The following is a 23,559-nucleotide window of genomic DNA, read 5'->3' as shown; positions in this document are numbered from 1 at the left end:
AAGGATGACACGGTGGGTATTGCTGAGTACTTGGCAAAGGGTGAGTTCGTGTGTGGGTTCCTGCTTTTGTTACCACGTTTCCCTGAAAATAAGACCTAGCTGGACAATCAACTCTACTGTGTCTTTTGGAGCAAACATTAATATAAAACCCGAGACCGGGTATAATATAATATAACATAATATAATATAACAGAATGTAATATATAATACTAGCTATTACTTTACTATAAGACCGGGTCTTATATTAAGTTTTGCTCCAAAAGACACACTAGAGCTGACGGTCCGGCTAGGTCTTATTTTCGGGGAAACGGTAGCAGGCAGAGTGCGTCCTCCACCTTCCTTGGCTGTTGGAGCCCTCTGCCTGCTGCAATGTCGGGGCACGGCGGGGCACACACTCCTCATACAAGCTGTGTCTCTGAGGTGCTCTGTCTTCTGCGTGTGTCCCTTGAGGAAGGAGTTACTATGGTAACTGTCCCTCTGGCAAACATGTGAGAGTGAACAGAAGATAAGGCTCTTGCTCAACTAGCAGGAGTGTGGATCTGTGCCCCTCCTTGTTGTCCCCACTTGACACAGTTCCCCTCCCTTCCCACAGGGCTGAGGGCTGTTCGAAGGTAAGCTGGGGTTTTCCAAAAGGAAGGGGCCCTGGATTTTCTGGCTCCTTGGTGAAACAGTCAGCAGAATGACATGAGCCGAAACTCCGCTCATCCCACTGCACACACCTCCCTCAGCCCTCCGCAGCCTTGTCACTCCCAGCCGTGTCCAGGCTGGCATCCCCAATCCGCAGAAGTACCGTGCTTCCCCGGAAATAAGACCCCGCCGGACAATCGGCTCTCATGCTCTTGTGGAGCAAAACTTAATACAAGACCCGGTCGTATTTAACTATATTATAAGACCAGGTCTTATAATGTAATGTAATGTAATATAACATAACATAATATATACCGGGTCTTATATTAATTTTTGCTCCAAAAGACGCATTAGAGCTCATTGTCCAGCTAGGTCTTATTTTCGGGGAAACACGGTAGCAGTCAGTGAGTATAGTCCTGGCAATGTCCCAAGTGGAGAAGCTCAGGCCATTGGAAGTTTCAGCCACCAAGTGAGAGTTCAGGGGGAAAAATAAAAAGCAAAAAAGCTCACGGAAGTCGGGGAATTCCTGGAGAATTGATCTTCAGGTTTCTCAGCCATGGGTGCTACTTACCGATCACTCCATTGCTTTACTTCCTTGTGTTACATCCTGCCTGTCTGCTACCCAAATCAGGGGGCCAAACGCTCAGGGTTCTGGTGACCCCTCCCCGCCCTCCAGGTCTTTGCACACATCGCCACCATCTCCCCTGCACAAAAACAGAGCATCACTGCCGAAAATAAAAAGACCACATCCCTCCTCCCCTGTATCCCACCAGCGGCCACTGTGCCTTCTCATGGGGAGAGCCTTCACTAACACTCCAGGCAGGAAGAGGAAACAGGCCCCCTCCACTTTCCTGAGAAACTGAATTTCAATTATCTTCTTGCCGCAGGCGTGGGCTTAGGGCATCACTGTGGGTTGTTCTCTCTCTCCCTTCCTCTCCACCCCTCCCTCACTTTCTATCTCTTTCCCCCCTCCTCCTCCTCCCACCCACCCTCCTTCCCTCTCCCTGCCAGGTGAATCATTCTTAGCACATTATGGGGAAAAGCTTGTAATCCACCTGACTCCTGTATATTCTGGCTCTCCAGATACTGTTGGCCCTTATATGCTTCCCAGTGGCCTCAGAAAGTGGGGGAAGGCTGGGGTGGGGGTGGGATGGTGGAGGCCAGGAAGTCAGCCAAGTGGGCACCAGCTCTGCCCTGCCAGCTGCCCCTCTCCAGCCTTCCTGCCGCACTGCACATGCTCCAGCCCATTGACAGCTGTGGCTGGCTCTCCTTCCTGTGCCCTCGCTCCCAGGTCTGTGCTCACATCAGGTCAGACTCCTGCTTTGGCTCCCTGCCAGCCGGGGGTCAGGGCAATAGCATTGCAGGTGTGCTGCCTGCTCCGTGAACATAGAAGGAAGGGCCGGCTAGGCTGGCCAGGCAGGCATTTCCACATTCAGGGCACCTGAGGCCTAAAGTCGTGTAGGCATCCCAAGCACCCTTTTCTGCTTGGCTAAGACAGAACCATCTCTGCGGGGCACTGGGACACACTGCCACAATCACCTGTAGGGAAGCTTCAGTGAAACTGCTGGCTGGGCCACCTCCCCACCTGTACAGGCTGTATGGGGAACAGCTCTGTTGAGACTAACAGGTGAACGTCAGAGAGGTCCTGATTGTCTCCCCTTCTTTCACGGGCCTCACTCCAGTGACTCGCACATGTGAGTTCCATGGTGGGGCCTCTGTGTCCTGGGAGCATCGAGCAGGCAGGTGCCGCTGGTGTCCTGTGATTACCGAGTAAGTGAATTCCTGCCGTGGAGTTAGGAGAGGAACCTGGTGTTCAAGGTATGACTGATTTGTCATCCCCACCAACCTGAGAGTTTGCAGGAGTAGCCAAACAGCGTTTCAGCTTTATACACAGAGCAGTTTTCACATTGGGTTCAGCTATTGTCTTAACAAGGAATACCTGTAATATTATAAATTTTAAACACCTAATTTTCATGTAGCTAGAATTTTTTCGCTATTTTAAATGATTCTGAATTTTGACCTTGCCGGAGACATCTAGTGTTTGCAACATAACCTAAATATTAGAAATTGTTCAGTACCAGGAAGAGGTCAGACTTGAGCTGGGCCCAGTGGGGTGGGCTCGAAGGACGTGACAGCAGGGCCGTGGCCTGGGCAGAAATGGGCGTGTACGATACACTTTGAGACAGTCTGTGTCTCTCATCAGGAAATGAGGGGGTGAGATTGACGGTGACCAGAACTGTGCCCCCAAGGAGGAAACAGGTCACTTCTCATTTCCCCATCTTTGGTGCTGTGGTGTCTTTTTGTCCGGTGAGAGCCTGCCCCAAAAGACAGGTAAATAAACGCTACTTAGCACCAGATAGGGGGTCAGGCTCATATCCTACTACGGGTTTTTTTTTTTTCAATTTTGAAAAAGACCAAATTTATGGAATGCTGAGAGAGGAATGCTCTTACATTGTACACCTAGATTTAACAACTGTCAACATTTCACCATACTTGCTCTACTCTGTAGACTTTTCAGAATTATTTGAGAGTAAATCGCAGATATCAAGACACTGCACCTCTAAATACTTCAGCATGTATGTCCTAAGAACAGGATGTTCCCTACAGAGTGTTAATATCTTTATCACACCCAAGAAAACTAATAATCCTCTAGTGTCTGGTAGTCAGTCTACTGGGGTACCAAAACAATGTATACCTCTTTGGTTATCGGTATATACTGAGTATTACAATTTTAATACAGTTTTTTTCCTTTCTTAAAATGTGTATACATTTTTTTTGGCACCTGCTGTCTAATCAAATCTCTGTGGTCTCCAAAATGACTTTTTTAGCTTGTTTTGTAATAAGGATCCAATGGCAGATTGACACATTGTATTTGGTTATGTCTTTTTAGCCTCTTTTCACCTGCTACACCCCACCTCTTCTGTTTTATGTTTTTATGACGCTGACTGTGCAGAGGCCAGGCATATCCTTCTAGTTTTGAATGCGAATGTGCAGGCATTCAACATGGACTCCATCCGCAGAGACTTACTCAGCACCGTAATGTGCCCCCGGCCCCTGAAGTCCCATATACCCAGGCATGACCTGTTGCTCAGGATGCAGCGTTCAGTCTTGGGGGCCACACCATGGTCTCCTCGGGGTTGGTCCTGGTGACGTCTGGCTGCCGACTGCAGGCAGCCCCGTTCTGGGAAATAGGTTCAGGTCTCAGCCCTGCCCCTTCTTACCGAGGGACCTTTAGCTGGTCCCTTCTCTCTAAGCCTCTGTGTCTTTATCACCAAAACAAAGGGGTTGGACCAGGGGTTTGACTCAGCACCTCTGCGACTCCTCTCAAAGTGTGCCGGGCAGACCGCCTGCAGCTTTGCACCTCAGCGTAGCTGCCTCGTGAAGCCGCTGCTTGCGCCCATTCCCGGCACCGTAAGTGGGGGCCAGGAGGATGCCGGGGATCCTCGGATGCTCTGACCTTATGCTCTTCCCCTTCGCTCCCCACAGCGGAGATTCTGGAGCTGGCTGGCAATGCAGCGAGAGACAACAAGAAGGGACGGGTCACGCCCCGGCACATCCTGCTGGCTGTGGCCAACGATGAAGAGCTAAATCAGGTATGGGGCTCTCCTAGCCGCTCCCAGCCAAGACGCCTGAGCCGGCACGCATGCACCCCGAGAGGCAGAGCTGTCTGTGCAAAGGGAGCTCGGTGTTTCCTGGCTATCAAAAGCATGGACTGCATTTTGCTCCATTAGCAGCTTCCCTGTCCACCTTCCTGGGGGGTTTTCCTAGAAGCCTGATTGGGGTTGGGGAGGAAATAAGGTGTGTGGCTTGGACTCGGAGTATTTGCTCCCTGTGTAGTGAGTCCGGGTCCTGTCAGCATCGTGGAGGTGCCATGGAGAGAGGAGCCCTACCAGCCAAAATCCAGAGCATGGATGGGCAGGGCTGACTTCTCCAAGGCCGAGGGCAGGGTGGTCTGGCTCACCATCTGCCACTTTGGTTTTTCCACAAGCTGCTAAAAGGAGTCACCATAGCCAGCGGCGGCGTGTTACCAAACATCCACCCCGAGTTGTTAGCAAAGAAGCGAGGATCCAAAGGGAAATTGGAAGCCATCATCACGCCACCCCCCGCCAAAAAGGCCAAGTCTCCGTCCCAGAAGAAGCCCGTGTCCAAGAAAGCAGGAGGCAAGAAAGGGGCCCGGAAATCCAAGGTACGTGATTTGGCAGTGGTGTGTGGGGAGGAGCAGGGCAGGTGTGAGTAGGTGGGGTCCAGGAGCCCCCTTCCCGCTGAAGGCTTATCCTAACACTGATGAGGTGAGCCACTACGGAGGAACAGGTGGGAGCTAGTTACGGAGGGCCCAGTTCTGCCCAAGTGGCCAGAGTCTGGACACACGCGGGGCACTGGGCTCCCCCATTTGGGGTCCCCCATAAGGGGCATGTGGGGAGTGTGCCGTGCAGATCAGGATGGGAGGATGCTGTGCCTGGCCTTGCAGGAGGTGCCCACACCTGTGAGAAGGGTCCTGTGTGTTTAGGAGCTCCCCTGTCCTAGGACAGCTGCCATGGAGTCCTGCCCAGAGGTGCCAGCTGCCCACTTGCCCCTGGCACTCTCAGAACCGACATTGTGTGGCCATGGCTGTGTGTCCTCCTCTGAGCATGTTCCAGAGACAGCCCAGGCAGTTTGCTTTTTAGAATGACTGCCTCGTGAAGGAGAAACACAGATGCATTATTCAGGTCTTTTCTGGACTGAGGCTGGGTCCTCAGTGCCGCTGTTTCTGTGGGGAGAGAAACCCTCTCAGTAGGGTGTTCCTTTGTCGCTGGGCCTGCCTCTCAGCTGTTGACACAGTTGGCTCCAGGGCCAACAAACTAGGTTTGGTGCACTTAAGACTCTGTCTTTAATCAAACGAATCCTAAGGCTGCCTTGCCTTGTGGTGCCCTTCAGAAGTCGTCCTTCTGGCCTCCAGCCAGACTAGGAGGAAATGACATCTGGCAGAAGGTGTCCTCCCTATTCTGTAAGACCTTCAATAAAAACTTTGAAATACCTCATGGGGTCTAAGGTTGCCATTTCAGGATGTTCTTTCTACTGGAGCCCAAAGCCTCGCACCACAGTGACATGGTGAGGTCACCTCCCAGGACAGGCTCCAGGAGCCCTGACCTGGAGCCACGCTCCCAGCATGTCTCCTCCTCTGAGCCGGTCCAAAGATCAGGTCCCTGGCCTGTCTGTGCCTCAGACGGACTGGCTTTCACCATGTAGGGGCACCTTCCCTGACCTCTAACCTCTCATCCACACTGTTTGTGGGCCTTCTTTAGTTCAGGTGCAAGAGGCTATATTTTTTGGTACATCCTTCTGAGTACAAACAAATGCTTCCCTGAAAACAACAGAGTCCAAATTCCTCTTGCCAACAGGCCACCCACCCCACTCTACCCAGCTCTGAATCACTCCCAGGTCTTTGAGAGAGAAACCCGATATTGAAAAGCATCCTATAAGTTTATTTCCAGACGCTTGCACTCCACCAAGCTCACAAGTCCTGGAGAAGGCTTGGGGCCAAGTGGGGATTTCGCAGAATGCACTGTTCTCATTTCTGCTAACTATAAAATTAGCGCATTGAACTGTTTCTTTTCCCCCTTTCAACATTTGCAGTTGGGAGGAGCAGGATGAGGAAGGCAGGGAAAGGGCCTGTGCAACCGTTTTTAAATGTTAAAAAGGAAGGTGAAGATGCCAAATCTGTCTGTCATCTCTTGACGATGGACCCAGGGAGCTGACTGCCCCCAGAGCAAGGCCCCTTGTGCTGGGCACTGGGGGCCAGCAGGGCAGATACGAGTCCCTCAGCCTAGCCTTCCTTTAGCCGTGGCCAGAGCCATGGCGCTCCTTCCTTCGGAACCCCTGCTCGGTGATGTGTGAGCAGCCTTTTTGACTCCAGTGTGTCCGACAACCCTGGGCTGAACCTTGCTCCCTCTCACCCGATTCTTCCCCTAGTAGTTTGGCCCGATGACTTTCTGAACTTCCCAACTGACCAAACACTAGGAAGGCTTTTTCTTTCTCTTTGGACTTGAAGTATGGAAGGGGGCGGGTGTGTGTGTGTGTGTGTGTGTGTGTGTGTGTGTGTGTGTGTCTAGCTCCTAGTAGCTATATTTGGAATTCAGTGTTTCTAATAACCATATGCCAATAATCACTCGAACACTCAACATTTCCCTTGATTACAAAAGCAGGAAGTCTGTTATGGTGGTCTGTTTTTCTTCCACACAATAAAACACATTGTCTGCTTACTGTATGAGTATTTGGCTAACATTAAACCCTGGGGGATGCTGAAATTGGAACCGTGAACAGCTAATTTTCAAAACATTTGTTTAATGTAAATTGTGGTGTCAGCTCCCAGAAACAGTGGAGAACCCTGCATCTCCACGTTTAAGTGGAATGTTCTGAAAATAACCTTTCCAGAGACTTGCAGAGAAAGCCTTAGTAACATGCTAAAGCACTTGTAGTGAAAGGGACTTGGTATTTTTCAAATGTCAACACTTGAATTCCAAATCATAATTTTCCCCCCAATTCTACATAATTGGAAGCTTTTGAAAGTCTCCAGTTGTGACAGCTGAGTCAGCTATAGTGGAAATGGTGAGAGAATAGAGAAGGCAACAGAACCCACGGGGCGAGGAGTGTGGGGCCCTGGCAGTGCCTTAGGGTTTTGCCTTCCTACTTGGGTGGCCTCAGTCACGTCTGTGCCTCAGTTTACACCTCTCCCAATAAAATGACTGGGTCTATCCCAGCCTTAAAATTCAATGACTCTATGAATATTCCTGTAATGTGTTTTTGACTAGGTGATACAGTAAGAATTTGCATGGTACAAAAGAGTACGTAGTAATAAAATCGCACTCCTACCACAGTCCCCTGACTTCTCTCCAGAGCAGGCTCTGTAATGAGTTTTTATGTATCCTTGCAGAAAGTATGCACGTAAAAGCATATAATCCATAAAGCCTTCTCCATCCTATCTGCCTTAAAAATATATATGTATATAAATCATGTTACCCACTGTATTGGCAGTGTGGCGTAGTAAGTAAGGGTGCCAGCACAGCTGGCTTTGTATTCGAGTTCTGCCATTTCCTGGCTGTGTGACCTTGGGAAGTCACTTGACCTCTGGTAGCTCAGTTTCCTCATCTGTAAAATGGAGCTATAACACAGAGTGGTTGGGAACGTTAAGAGAGAGTTCATGTAAAGTGCTTATAGCAATGTCTGGCACAAATGTTAGCAGCTGCTGCTGTTGCCTTAGCAGAGTGCTTCCATGTCTGGGCGTGTAGAGCTGCTTAGTGTTTCATAGTGTGACTCTCGTTACCAAACCAGTGTCCCCAGTTCTCTACCAACGGACTTCTGGTTGTTTCTGGCATTCACTCTGACAGGCAGTACCACAGAGACCATCACTGTATGTGGGTCTGTGCTCATGGACAAGAGTTTCTGTAAGATAAAGTCCTCAAGCTGAACTGCGGGGCAGTCTATTTTCAACTTTAATGGCTGTTGCTCACACAGAGAGCATTTTTTCCATTAAGAAATTTCCAAAGCCACCTCATTCTTGTAACGTTTCTCACCGAGTTGTTTAAAGAAGAAGATGCATTCATGTGATCAGTATTTATCAAGTCTGCACGTGCTCGTCACTATTCTCAGTGGTGGGTTATAGCATTGAACAAAAGGCCCTTGCCTTCCTCCATGCTCAGTGAGCTCTGATCTAGTGAGGGGGGCAGAGACATTCCAGAAGGTTGGGGAGCAGGGAGCAGGTGCTATGACAAAAATAAAGTGGAGTGATGGCATAGGCGGTGTTATTTTACATAGGCGGTCAGGTGAGCCTTCTCTGGGAAGGTGACACCTGAATGGAGACCTGAGAGAGTAAGGTATCTGGGCATTTAAGTGACTGGGAAGAGAGCGCTCCTGACAGAGGAGCAGCAAGTGGGCCTGAGGTGGGAGCACGCCTGACTCCTCCCACAGAGAACTGGACAGAGTTTCCATGTGAGGACCCTACCGTGTCCATAATGGACACCTTTGGCGGTCCGGGAAGCCTGGGATCCTTCTCAAGATAAAGTTTCAAATGCCTGAATCCCCAAGGTCAGAGTATTTACAACACTAGGAGTCCTAGGATAAAATTTAGGGAATCTACAAGAAGATAGTTTTTTGCCAAAGAATCTGGATGAACAGTTATCTCTCCTAGGAATTTTCAGCCAAACACACATTAGTACCAACATTCCAGCTGCCCCCACCCCATAGAAAATCACCCTCCTGGATCATGAAGATAGGCTTGCTCCTCACCGCCTGGCAAAGCCCAAGATGATTTTGGTAGAGCACCTCTTTTCTGAGAAATAAATATTTAAGCTTCAAATCGAGTGATGAGTGTTCTGGTAAACATGCCAAAGAAAGGGATTGGTTCTTTTGAGAAGCTGCCATCCTTGTAAAATTCTACTGGCTTTTTAATGAGGTTTTTGGCAGTTCAAACATCAGAGTGAAAGACACAGCATAGGTAAGCTTGGGTCGATGATTTTACGTAAGCCTTTTTGGATACTCAGTTCTACAATTCTTAAATATGTCTCCCACTGACTCTGACCTCATGGGTTTTCTGCTGCTGAAAACAAAGCTGGGTGTGTGTACAATACATGGGAGCTTTTGGATTTGTAGAACAATATAAATTTCTAAAAAGTCAATCATTTTCGAGATTGACAAAATTTTTCTTGCTACCTTCCTCCCCCTCCCCCAAGTAAGAATATGAAAAGAAGCTACCTGCTACCAACATTAGTTCATCATAAAAGAAAGGGCATTTTAATACCAAAAAGTTAGGAAGGGATATAATCCCAGACTACAGGCTTTATGAAAAACTTAGGGCATAATTGTTATGATTTGAATGTGGTGACATCTCACAAGACAGCTGCGGACCTAAAGTGCCCTTGGATGGACTGCAGAGAAGCAGGAAGGAAGGAAGGGCTTGTCTTGCAGGGTTTGACCGCCTTCTCTCTCTTGGCCCCTTGTTTAGTGTGGACTTCTCTCGCCTTAGTCTCATTTTCCTGATGAGGCACCTAAGGCCTAGGGAAGGTGAGCGCTTTGCCCAAGCTCATGCAGCTAGTAAGACCAGGAGTCAAATGCAGAACTTCAGAGTTTAAACATAGTATCATGTATATGTCCTGTGACCATGGACCACTTCCCTTGGCAGAAACCCCTCTGTTCTGATGGTGGAGGGCTGCAAAGTCACCTACTGCAGGGTGAGTTGGGCAACAGCTTAAAATATTTTTTTAATACCACATTCTGGCCCCTCATGAAATGTGTGTATTCATGAGATATATTTGCTTACAATTTCTACCTCTCACCTTCTGCAGCATTCTTTTTCCCAGTTTTACTGAGATGTAATTGACATACCTCACTGTATACGTTTAAGGTGCACAGCACAATGATTTGATTTATTAGTAGTAAAATGATCACCACGATAAGTGAACGTCTGTCATCTTATCTGTAAAATGTTTTTTGCCTTGTGGTGAGAACTCTTAGAATCTCCTCATAATTTTTGGATATATCATACAATGTTAACTCTAGTCACGTTGTACATTAATTACATCCCTAGTCGTTATTTATAATTAGAAGTTTGTACCTTTTGACCACCTTCATTCAATTCTTCTCCCAGTTCCTTGCCTCTGGTAACCACAAATCTGATTTCTTTTTCTATGAGTTTGGATTTTGTTGTTGTTTTTAAAGGTTCCTCAAATAAGTGAGATCATATAGTACTTGTCTTTCTCTGACTTATTTCACTTAGCATAATTCCCTCAAGTTTCATCCATACTGTCTGTCATAAATGGCAGGATTTCCTTCACTTTTATGGCTGAATAATACTCCATTGTGTTGTACTCATATATGTATTCCACTACTTTTTTATTTTTTGTACAGCATGAGGAAAGAAGTTTTTCATGAGGTTCTGAAGCTTAAACAATTTTGGGGACCCTATTTAAATAAACTACAAAACTCAAAATACAAAATTAGGTGCAGGGCCTTGGAAGCTAAGCAAGTTAAGGGGCCTTTGTTATCTTCATAGTAAATTCAGTTCTGCTAGGGTATATATTCTCTTTTTGTCTTCTATCACTTAACATTGTGTTTGAGAGATTCATCTAGGTTCTTGGATGTGGCAGCTAGCACCAGGTCTGTGCAGTTCATAGTTTGAGTGTATCACATCATGCTTATCCATTCTGCTGTTGAGAGACTTTTGTTTCCAGTTTGAGGCTCCGACCAATATTCCTGCTGCAAAAGCACACACCTTTCGGTGCACACGTTACGTTGTGTTTGGAGTGTAGCTGTGAGTGGAACTGTGGTATCTTGGGTATTCATATGTTCAGCTTTAGTAGGTAGTGCCAAATAGTTTTCCCAGGTGATGGTAAAGTGTACGATCCTAATGCAGCATATGGGAGTTCCAGTTCTACATTCTTGCCGAAGCAGTGGTATTTTGAGGCTTAAGTTTTAGCCAGCCTGGTGGGTGGGTATTGCCCTGATGTCCAATTAGCTTTAGCAAATTTTCAAATGAATTTTGGCCTTTCTCTTGTACAGATGTTTTATACATTTAAAAAAAATTGGGTTATCCATTTTTAATGACTTACAGGAGTTCATTTTATGTTATGGATAAGAGTTCTTTTTTTATTGTGATATAATGAATACATAAGATTACGTTAGTTTTACGTGTAAAACATAATGACTTGATATTGGTATATACAGCAGATACATGAATAACGTTTTATAACATTAAGAGATGCTTTTGGAACTTAACTCTTGTTTATATAAATTAACCTGTGGTAAAATTAGTCTTGTTATGTGTTGTTTCGCTGCCGTTCCAAGAACCTATCGATGGCATTGAGGACTTACTGGTCTGCAATATGATCAGCACAATAAGTCCAGTTAACATCCGTCACCATACATAGTTACAAATATTTTTTTGCAATGAAAATTTTTAAGATCTATTCTCTTAGTGACTTTCAAACATGCTATATATGATCACTAACTATAGTCACCATTCTGTACATTGTACCCCTATGACTTATTTACTTTATAACTAGAAGTTTGTACCTTTTGACCTGCTTCAGCCAATTCACCTACCCCCCTCCCCCCAACTCTGGCAACCACCAATCTGTTCTCTGTACCTATGAGCTTGCTTTGTTTCTGTTTTTTTTAGGTTCCACATGTAAGTGGGATCATATGGTATGTGTCTATCTATCTGGCTCATTTCACTTAGCATAATGCCCTCAGGGGTTATCCATGTTGTTGCAAAAGGCAGGATTTCCTTTTTATGGTTGAATAATATTCCATCATATAAAAACATATAATATATACTATATGTAATATATATATATATATATAAAATGTTTTCTTTATCCATTTATTCATCGATGGTCACTTAGGTTGTTTCCGTATCTTGGCTATTGTAAACCATGCTACAGTGAACATGGGGGAGTGCATATATCTTTTCGAATTAGTGTTTTCATTTTCTTCTGATAAATACCCAGAGGTGGAATTGCTGTATCATATGGTAGTTCTATTTTTAATTTCTTAAGGAACCTCCTCCATACTGTTTTCCATAGTAGTTGTACCAGTTTATATTCCTACCAACAGTGCACAAGGGTTCCCTTTTCTCCATATCCTTGCCAGCATTTGTTATCTCTTGTCTTTTTGATAATACTTGTCCTCCTAACAGATATGAAGTGATATCTCACTATGGTTTTCACTTGCATTTCCCTGATAATTAGTGATGTTAGCACTTTTTCATGTACTTGTTGGCCACTGGTATGTATTCTTTGGAAAAAATAATCTATTCAGGTCCTTTCTCCATTTTTTGAATTTTTTTTGTTCTTGTTTTTTGCTGTTGAGTTGCATGAGTTCTTTGTATATTTTGGATGTTCATTTTTTATCAGATATAGGATTTGCAAATATATTTTCCCATTCCATAGGTTGTCTTTTCATTTTGTTGATGGTTTCCTTTGCTGTGCAGAAGCTTTTCAGTTTGATGTCGTCCCACTTGTTTATTTTTGCTTTTGTTGCCTCTGCTTTTGGTTTCAAATCCAAAAATCTGTGCCAAGAACAAAGTCAAGGAGCTTACCCATTATGTTTTCTTCTAGAAGTTTTAGGGTTTCAGGCCTTAGTTCAAGTCTTTAGTCCATTTTGAGTTGACTTTTATGTATGGTGTCAGATAGGGATACAGTTTCATTCTTTTGCATGTGGCTGTCCATTATTTCTAACACCATTTATCAAAGAGATTATCCTTTCCCTGTTAAATATTTTTGGTGCCTTTGTCACAACTTAATTGACCAAATATGCATGGGTTTATTTCTGGGCTCTCTGTTGTCTTCCATTGACCTGTGTATCTGTTTTATGCCAATACCATACTGTTTTGATTACTATAGCTTTGTAACGTAGTTTGAAAACAGGAAGCATGTTGCTTCCAACTTTGTTCATATTTCTCAAGATTGGCTTGGTTTGGGGTCTTTTGTGGTTCCATACAAATTTTAGGATTGCTGTATTTCTGTGAAAATTGCCATTGGAATTTTACTAGGGATTGCATTGACTCTGTAGATTGCTTTGGGTAGTATGAATTTTAATGATATTCTTCTAATCTGTGAGTACAGAATATCTTTCCATTTATTTGTGTCTTCTTCAATTTCTTTCATTAATGTCTTATGGTTTTCAGTGTGCCAGTCTTTTACTTCCTTGGTTAAATTTATTTCTAGGTATTTTATTCTTTTTGATGAAATTGTAAATGGAATTGTTTTTGTAATTTCTCTTTCTGGTAGTTCATTATTAGTGTATAGAAACACAGCAGATTTTTATGTATTGATTTTGTTTCTGCAACTTTACTGAATTTGTTGATTAGGTCTGACAGTTTTTTGGTGGAGTCTTTAGGGTTTTCTATATGTAATATCATGTCATCTGTAAATAATGAATTATACTTCTGTTCTGATTTGGATGCCTTTTATTTTTCTTGCCTCATTGCTATAGCTAGGACTTCCAATACTGTATTGAATAAAAGTAGTGATAATGGGCATTCTTGTCTTGTTCCTGATCTTGGAGGAAAAGGTTTCAGCTTTTCGTCATTGAGTATGATGTTAGCTGTGGGCTTGTCATATGAGGTCAGACAATGAAGTTTACGAACTTGTTGCAGCGATGTTGCTGACCCTTTTTGATATCAGAGGGATTATTCATTATGAATTTGTACCAACTGGACAGACAGTTAACCAAGTTTACTATTTGGAAGTGCTGAAAAGGCTGCATGAAAAAGTTAGGCGACCTGAACTTTTTGCCAACAATTCATGGCTCTTGCATCACGACAATGCTCCAGTTCACATGGCACTGTCTGTGAGGGAGTTTTTAGCCAGTAAACAAATAACTGTATTGGAACACCCTCCCTACTCACCTGATCTGGCCCCCAATGACTTCTTTCTTTACCAGAAGATAAAGGAAATACTGAAAGGAAGATATTTTGATGACATTCAGGACATCAAGGGTAATATGATGACAACTCTGATGGCCATTCCAAAAAAAGAGTTCCAGAATTGCTTTGAAGGGTGGACTAGGCACTGGCCTGGTGCATAGCTTCCCAAGGGGAGTACTTCAAAGGTGACCATAGTGATACTCAGCAATGACATATGTAGCACTTTTTCTAGGATGAGTTCACAAATTTAATTGTCAGATCTCGTATATGGCCTTTATTATGTTGAGGCACGTTCCCTATCTACCCACTTTGTTGAGAGTTTTTATTATAAATGAATGTTGAATTTTGTCAAATGCATTTTCTGCACCCAATGATATGATCATATGATTTTCATCCTTCATTTGTGGTGTATAATGTTTATCGGTTTGTGGATGTTGAACTATCCTTGCTTCCCTGGAATAAATTCCACTTGATCATAATTATGATCCTTTTAATGTATTGTTGAATTTGATTTGCTAATATTTTGTTAAGGATTTTTACATCTGTAATCATCAGGGGCATTAGCCTGTAATTTTCTTGTGGCATCCTTTTACTGGTTTTGGTATCAGTGTATTGCTGGCCTTGAAAAATGAGTTTGGAAGTATTCCCTCCTCTTCTATATTTTTGAAGAGATTGAGAAGGATAGGTATTAATTCTTATTTAAATGTTTGGTAAAATTCGCCAAGAAGTCATCTGGTCCTGGACTTTGTTTTTGGAAGGTTTTTGATTACTGATTCAATCTCTTTATGAGTCATCGATTTGTTTACATTTTCTATTTCTTCATGATTCAGTCTTTGTAGATCGTTTCTAGGAATTTATCCATTTCTTCTAGGTTGTTCAATTTTTTGGCATATAATTGTTCATAGTAGTCTCTTATGATCCTTTGTATTTCTGTGGTATCGGTTTTAATGTCTCCTTTTTCTTTTGATTTTATTTGAGTCCTCTTTATTTCTTGGTGAATCTAGCCAGAAGTTTGTCAATTTTGTTTGTCTTTCCAAATATCATCTCTTAGTTTCATTGATTTTTTCTGTTGTATTTTTAGTCTCTGTTTCATTTATTTCCACTCTGATGTTATTTCCTTATTTGTTATCTCCTTCCTTCTGCTAACTTTGAGCTTTATTTGTTCTTTTTCTACTTCCTGAGATGTTGTAAAGTTAGGTTGTTTATTTGAGATTTTCTTGTTTCTTGATGTAGGCATTTATTACTATAAACTTCCCTCTTAGAACTACTTTTGCTGCATCTCATAAGTTTTGGTATGTTGTATCTCCATTTTTATTTCTCTCAAGGTAGTTTTTTATTTCTCTTTTGATTTATTCTTTGACCCATTGGCAGCGTGTTGTTTAATCTCCACTTATCTGTGAATTTTCCAGCTTTCTTCTTGTAATTGGTTTCTAGTTTTATACCATTATGGTCAGAAAAAATGCTTGGTATGATTTCATTCTTCTTAAATTCATTAAGACTTGTTTTGTGGCCTCACATCTGTTCTGGAGAATGTTTCATATGCACTTGAGAGGAATGTGTATTCTGTTGCTTTAGGATGGAATTTTCTATGTATATCTGTAAGTCCATCTGGTATAATGCCATTTAAAACTGATGATTCCTTATTGATTTTCTGTTTGGATGATCATTCCATTGATGAAAGTCAGGTATTAATGTCTCCTACTATTTCTCCCTTTAGGTCTGTTAATATTTGGTTTATATATTTATGTACTTTTATATTGGGTGCATAAATATTTACAAATGTTATATCCTCTTGTTGGGCCAATCCCTTTATCATTACATAATGCCATTCGTTGTCTGTTACTGCAGTCTTTGTTTTAAAGTCTATTTTATCTGATATAAGTATAGCTACCCCAGCTTTCTTTTAGTTTCCATTTGCATGGAAAAATTTTCTTCCATCCCTTCATTTTCAGTCTGTGTGTTCTTAAATCGGTAGGGAGTCTCTTGTAGGCAGCATATAGATGGGTCTTAGGTTTTTATACATTCAGCCACTCTGTGTCTTTGATTGGAGAATTTAGTCCACTTACATTTAAAGTAGTTATTGATAAGTACTTATTTACATTTAAAGTAGGTATTAATAGGCACTTATTGCCATTTTGTCAATTATTTCCTGGTTGTTTTGAAGTTCTTCTGTTCCTTTCTTCTTTTCTTCCTCTCTTCCTTTGTGGTTTAATTATTTTTTTTTAGTGGTATGCTTAGATTCCTTTCTCTTTTGTGTATCTATGAAAGGCTTTTGCTTTGTGTTTACCATGAGGCTTACATATAACAATTCATATTTATAATGGTCTATTATAGTTTGATAACCTAATTTTGAACACATCTAAAGCTCTACATTTTTACTGTTCCCGCACTACATTTTATGTTTTTGATATCATATTTTACATCTTTTTATCTTGTGTATCCTTTAATTATTGTAGCTATCCTTATTTTTAGTACTCTTGTGTTTACTTTCACATTAGCTTTGTAAATAATTAATACACTGCCTTTACTGGTCAGATTTATACTTTCATATGTTTTCCTGTTACGAACTAGCACCTTTCCTTTTCAGCTTAAAGAAGTCCCTTTAACATTTCCCATAAAGCCAGTTTAGTGGTGATGAACTCCTTTAGCTTTTGCTTGTCTGGAAAACTAACTCCCCTTCAATTTGGAAGGACAATTTTGCTAGGTGGTAGAGTATTCTGGGTTGGAAGGTTTTTTTGTTTTTGTTTCTTAACTTTCAGCACTTTGAATATATTGTGCTATTCCTTTGTGGCCTACAAAGTTTTTGCTGAAATATCTGCTTATAGTCTTACGGGGGTTCCTTATATGTAACCAGCTCTTCTCTTGCTGCCTTTAAGTTTCTCTCTTTGTCTTTAACTTTTGACATTTTAATTATTATGTCTTTGTGTGGGTTTCTTTGTATTCAGCTTATTTGGAACTTCCTGGGCTTCCTGGCAGGATTCCCTTATTTTTTGTAGCTGAATAATATTCGTGTGTATGTATTTGTGGGGGGGAGAGTGTGTGTGTGTGTGTGTGCGTGTGTGTGTGTGTGTATTATTGCTGAAAGTCACCAGTATTAATTATCACAGATTAAGTCTTATAACCTGGCTGCATAGGCCGCTGCTGACATGTATCTGGGTACAGGGAAGCTCTCAGGCTTTCCTCCACCCAATAAAACCAGCTCCAATTCCTGGATGCTGAAATTTTGTCAGGACTTTCTCACCTTTTAAAATCTAAGTGTCCTTGGGCAGAAGTGCTGAATCCTTATCTGCCTCTCAACTGCATCCCATTCTGAGTGTCCGCTGAGCACCTCTTGTATGTGTGGTGTTCACTCAGTAGGGCAGTGGTTTTTAACTTTTTTACTTGCCTACGTCCTGAAATAGTTTTTAAAATCTTTGTGTCACTCACATTCAAAATTGACAGCTGAACTTTTCATAATAAATGTAAATATCTGCAAAGGGAATAATGTTTGCTACATAATAAATATTGACATTTAAAAAGAAAACTGTTTCAGCTCATTTAAGTGTATCCAAAGAAATCTAAATTCTGTGATGACTTGATATACTATCATTTAAAAAATAACACAGACTCTTTATAACAGTTGGAAAATTGACATTTTTTTCCCTTGAGCCCTTACTTCCCTTTGCTTGCCATACAAAATTTTATCCTAGTGTAACCCATTTTTATGCTTGTACTATTTTATTGATCTCAAGAAAAATAGTGTATATAAATTTAAATTTATTTTGAAAAAATTTCAGAAAAGCACTAAATGTTATGAATTCTACAGGGTTGAATAGTTATCACATTTATTAATAATATGCAGTTGATCAAACTGAAAAATACTTTATGAATTTTAATAATTTAAGGAAAAAGTAAAGTGTTTTCTTGAAATTGTATCTTATAATGGGATGGATGGAGATAGAGTTTTTTTCAATTAACTCAACTATTCTAAGGTGAATGTTACTAAACACTAAAATGAGACAGGGTTCGGCATCCTGTATTTTTGTATTTATAGGTATAAGTGCCTGGAAAACCTTGTTCACAAAAAATAATTAAATGGGAATGGAAAGGATTTTGTAAGAGCAACATCACTCAATCCCCTGAACTCTTTCTGAGTTATAGGCCAAAAATCACATAGTAATCTGTCATCATTTTGTTTTAGTAAATGTTTTATTTTAGAATTGTTTTAGATTACAGAAAAGTTACAAAGACAGTACGGAGAATTTCCCCATTGTTAACATCTTACATAACCGTGGTGTATTAGTCACATCTAAGAGACCAGCATTGGTACATTGCCATTAACTAAGCGCCGTCAATCTATTCTTTAAGGATCTATCAGCTGTTAACTCAATTTAGTATTTCTTCAGTTTTGTTGAAAACACAGAATTAGAAACAGCTGACTTGTGAAAAGATTTGTTATCCAGCTTTTTCCTTTCTTGTTTCCTGGAAAGGGTATCAAAAAAGCTTTACCACGACTTCTTACCATGTAACTGTTGATTATACCTGTTTCTCTTTCATGTGTCAAATCTGTCCACTCAAAAGAATTAGGAAAACCAAAATAGTGGTAACTTTAATATATCTTTTCTACTACCATTTTCTTGATGAAGTGCTTTTTGTCTTATTTATGTTAAAACCTTAGTGCTTCAGATTTAGTTCATTTGATTTATGGAAAAATGTTCCAGGTTAGCCATATAACCTAACTGCCAAAGCAGTCTTTGTTGTTAAAAGCACGCCGCAAAATTAGACCTTATTTTTCAGTGTAAGTAAAAATGTTAATATGTTAATGAATTTGCATTCTACGTGGGCAAATGAATAGGGCACAAGCCTTGTTTTGCATTGACTATAAAGATTCGTCCTGCAGAAAGGCATGGCCATCTGTAATGTTTCTCTCCTCCTACTATCTTTTTAAAAATTTTTCATATAAAGTTGACATACAATAGTAGCTTTGGGTGTAGCGGTTAGACAGTTATATAACTTATGAAGTGATTGCCCTGATAAGTCTGATACTCAACTGATACCATACGTAACTATTATAATGTTACTGACTATATTCCTTATGCTGCACTTTACATCCCATGACTTTTTATAACTGGCAATTTGTACATCTTAATCCCTTCACCTTTTTCACCCATCCTCCCAACCCTCCTCTCATCTGGCCACCATCAGTTTGTTCTGTGTATCTGAGTTTGTTTCTGTTGTGTTTGTTTATTTTGTTTTTTAGATTCCACATATAAGTGAAATCATACAACATTTGTCTTTCTCTTTTATTTCACTTACTCTAATATCCTGTAAGTCTGTCCATCTTGTCGCGAGTAGCAAGATTGCATTCTTTTTTATGGCTGAGTAATATTCCTTTGTGTATATGTATCACATCTTTATCCATTTGTCTATCAATGGATACTTAGGTTGCTTCCATATTTCGGCTATTGTAATAATGCTGTAGTGAACATACGGGTGTGTATATCTTTTTGAATTAGTGTTTTGGATTTCTTTGGATGAATACCCAGAAGTGGAATTGCTGGGTCATACAGTAGTTCTATACTTAATTTGTTGAGATACCACCATACTGTTTTCCACAGTGGCTGCACCTATTTGTAATCCCACCAACAGAGCACGAGGGTTCCCTTTTCTCCATATCCTCTCCAACATTTGTTGTTTGTTGATTTATTGATGATAGCCATTCTGACAGGTGTGAGGTGATATCTCATTGTGGTTTTACTTTGCATTTCTCTGAGGCTTAAAGACTTTGAGCATCTTTTCATATGTCTGTTGGTCATCTGTATGTCCTCTTTTGAGAAATGTCTATTCAGGTGCTCTGCCCATCTTTTAATTATAATTTTTTTGGTGTTAAGTTGTATGAGTTCCTTATATATTTTCGATGTTAACCCCTTATTATGTGTATCATTGATGAATGAATATCTTCTCCCATTCAGTACGTTTTTCTTTCTTTCTTTATTTTCTTTCTTCCTTTCTTCCTTTCTTTTTCTTTCTTTTTTTATGGTTTCTTTTGCTGTGCAAAAACTGTAGTTTAATATAGTCCCATTTGTTTATTTTTTCTTTTGTTTCCCTTCCCTGAGGAGAAATAGCCACAAAAATATTACTAAGAACAATGCGAAAGAGTTTACTGCCTATGTTTTCTTCTAGGAGTTTTATGGTTTTGGGTCTTAATTTAAGTCTTTAATCCATTTTGATTTTATTTTTCTGTATGGTATAAGAAAGTGATCCAGTTTCATTCTTTTACGTGTCTCTGTCCAGTTTCCCCAGCACTATTTATTGAATAGACTGTCTTTCCCCAATTGTATATTCTTGCCTCCTTTGTCATAGACCATATAGGCATGGGTTTATTTCTGGGTTCTCTATTCTGTTCCATTGATCTATATGTCTGTTTTTATGCCAGTAAAGTGCAGTTTTGATAACTATAGCCTTGTAGTATAATTTGATATCATGTATCATGACACCTCCAACTTTGTTCTTCTTTCTCAAGATTGCTTTAACTATTTGGGGTCTTTTGTTGTTCAATATAAATTTTAGGATCATATGTTCTAGTTCTGTGAAAAATGCCTTTGGTATTTTGATAGTGATTGCACTGAATCTGTAGATTGCTTTGGTTAGTATGGACATTTTAATGATGTTAAGTGTTCCTATCCATGAGTCTGGTATACCCTTCCATTTATTTGTATCTTCAATTTCTTTCTTCAATGTCTTATCAGTTTTTGAGTACAGGTCTCTGTTCATTGGTTAAATTTATTCCTGAGTATTTTATTCTTTTTGTTGCAATTGTAAATGGGATTGTTTTATTAATTTTTCTTACTGATAGTTTGTTATGGGTGTATTACAACTGATTTCTGATTAATTTTTTATCCTGCTACTTTACTGAATTCATTTATTCTAATAGTTATTTCGTGGACTCTTTAGCGTTCTCTCTCTATAGTACCATCTTAGCTGCAAATAATGAGTTTCCTTCTTCTTTTCTAATTCAGATGCCTTTTATTTCTTGTTTGATTGCTGTGGCTAGGACTTCCAATATTATGTTGAATAAAAGTGGTGAAAGTGGACATCTTGTCTTGTTCCTAATCTTAAAGAAAAACTTTCAGCTTTTCATCGTTGAGTATGATGTTAACGGTGGGTTTGTCATATATGGCCTTTATTATATTGAAGTATGTTCCCTCTATTCCCCACTTTGCTGAGAGTTTTTATCATAAATGGATGTTGGATTTTGTAAAATGCTCTTTCTGCAACTATTGATAGAGTCACATGATTTTTTTTTTTTTTGTAGGATATCCTTATAAACCTTTTTTTTGTAGGATATCCTTATAAACCTTTGTATTTCTGTGGTTTCAGTTGTTACCTCTCCTCTTCCATTCCTGATTTTATTTATTTGGGCCCTCTCTTTTTTTCTTGATGAGTCTGGCTAAAGGTTTATCAATTTTGTTTATCTTTTCAAAGAACCAACTCTTGATTTCATTTATCTTTTCTATTGTTTTTTTTAGACTGTATTTCATTTATTTCCACTCTGATTTTTATTATTTTTTTCCTTCTCCTCACTTTGAGCTTTGTTCTTTTTCTAGTTCCTTTAGGTGTAAGGTAATATTGCTTATTTGAGATTTTTCTTGTTTCTTGAGGTAGGCCTGTATTGCTGTAAATTTTCCTCTTAGAACTACGTTGGCTGTGTCCAATAGATTTTGAATTGTGTTTTCATTTTCATTTGTCTCAGGTGTCTTTTGATTTCTTCCTTGACCTCATTGTTAACCCATTGATGTTTAGGAGCATGTTATTTAGCCTTCATGTGTTTGTGTTTTTCAGTTTTCTTGTAACTGATTTCTAGTTTCATACTACTGTGCTTGGAGAAGATGCTTGATATGGTTTCAATCTTCTTCAACTTATTGAGACTTGTTTTGTGGCCTGACTTGTGTTCTATCCCAGAAAATGTTCCATGTGCACTTCAGAAAAATGTATATTCTTCTACTTTCGGGTGAAATGTCCTTAAAATATTAATATCAATTAAGTCCATTTGGTCTAATGTGTCATTTAAGTCTGTTGCTTCTTTCTTTTTTCTGTCTGGATGATCTATCCTTTGATGTCAAGGGGGTGTTAAAGTCCCCTACTGTGGCTCTTTATGTCCACCAATATTTGCTTCATACATTTAGGTGCTTCTACATTGGGTACATAGATGTTTATGAGAATTATGTCATCTTGTTGGGTTGATCCCTTTATCAATATGAAATGTCTTCCTTTTTCTCTTGTTTTAAAGTCTATTTTGTCTGATATAAGTATTGCTACCCTAGTATTATTTTTTCATTTCCATTTGCATGAAATATCTTTTTCCATCCCTTTACTTTCAGTCTGTGTGTTTCTTTCAATCTGAAGTTGGTTTCTTGTAGGCAGCATATGTAGGGTCTTGTCTTTTTATCCATTCAGCCACCCTATATCTTTTGAGGGGAGCATTTAGTTCATTTACATTTAAAGTAATTATTGATAGGTATGTAGCTATTGCCATTTTATTCATTGTTTTTTTCTGATATTTTTTTTTTTAGTTCTTCTCTGTTCCTTTGTTATTCTTTTATTTTCTTCTATGTTGATGACTTTCTGTAGTGTTGTGTTTGGATTCCTCTCTTTATTTCTTGTATATCTCTTATAGATTTTTGGTTTGTGGTTAACATGTGTTTCCTATATATGAAGCTATGTTTATAGCAGTCTATTTTGATGGTCACTTAAGTTTGAACACATTCTAAAATCATTACAATTTTTGCTCACCCCCTCTATGTTTATGTTTTTGTCACGATTTTTTACTTCTTTTGTGTGTGTTTGTGTGTATCCCTTAATTTATTTTTGTAGTTAGATATGATTGTCCTAATTTTGCCTTTTAACCTTTGTATTAGCCTTATAGTTGGTTGATCCACTGCTTTTATTATGTGTTTGCCTTTGTCAGTGAGAATTATTTTCTTATTCATATTTTTGATCTTCTTAAAGAAGTCCCTTTAACATTGCTTGTAATACTGGTTTAGTAGCGATGAACTCTTTTAGTTTTTTCTTGTCTGGGAAACTCTTTATCTTTCCTTCAGTTCTAAATGAGTAGAGTAATCTTGGCTGTAGGTCCTTGCTTTTCATCACTTGGAGTATTTCGTGCCAGTCCCTTCTGGCCTGCAAAGTTTCTGTTGAAAAATTATCTGAAAGTCTTATGGGAGCAGTTAGTACATCACTAACTGCTTTTCTCTGGCTACTTTTAAGATTCTCTCTCATCTTTAACCTTTGGCATTTTAATTATGATGTATCTTGCTGTGGGCCTCTTTGGGTTTATCTTGTTTGGGACTCTCTGTGCTTCCTGAACTTGGTTGTCTATTTCTTTTGCCAGGTTAGGGAAGTTTTCAGTCATTATTTCTTCAAATAGGTTTGCAACACTTTGCTCTCTCTCTTCTCCTTCTGGTATCCCTATGATGCAAATGTTAGTACACTTCATGTTGTCCCAGAGATCCCTTAAACTCTCCTCATTTTTTAAAGTTCTTTTTCCTTCTTGC

The 23,559-nt window shown here is 40.2% G+C and overlaps 1 protein-coding gene across 9 annotated transcripts in view; it reads left to right on the top strand.

Annotated features, from left to right (window-relative positions):
* The window catches only part of LOC117016396 (core histone macro-H2A.1), a 78,922-nt gene that overhangs the window by 28,428 nt on the left and 26,935 nt on the right, over positions 1-23,559 (top strand). For all 9 annotated transcript variants that reach the window (XM_033095579.1, XM_033095584.1, XM_033095582.1 and 6 more), the window contains exons 3-4: positions 4,114-4,220; positions 4,616-4,813. In XM_033095579.1, coding sequence (XP_032951470.1) covers positions 4,114-4,220; positions 4,616-4,813 — 305 coding nt within the window. The remainder of the gene's footprint in view (positions 1-4,113; positions 4,221-4,615; positions 4,814-23,559) is intronic.

The sequence above is a fragment of the Rhinolophus ferrumequinum genome, chromosome 24, assembly GCF_004115265.2.
Source record: "Rhinolophus ferrumequinum isolate MPI-CBG mRhiFer1 chromosome 24, mRhiFer1_v1.p, whole genome shotgun sequence".
Classification (NCBI taxonomy): Eukaryota; Metazoa; Chordata; class Mammalia; order Chiroptera; family Rhinolophidae; genus Rhinolophus; species Rhinolophus ferrumequinum.
Note: the sequence above shows the minus strand (reverse complement) of the source record. Positions and strands in the feature narration are given on the sequence as shown.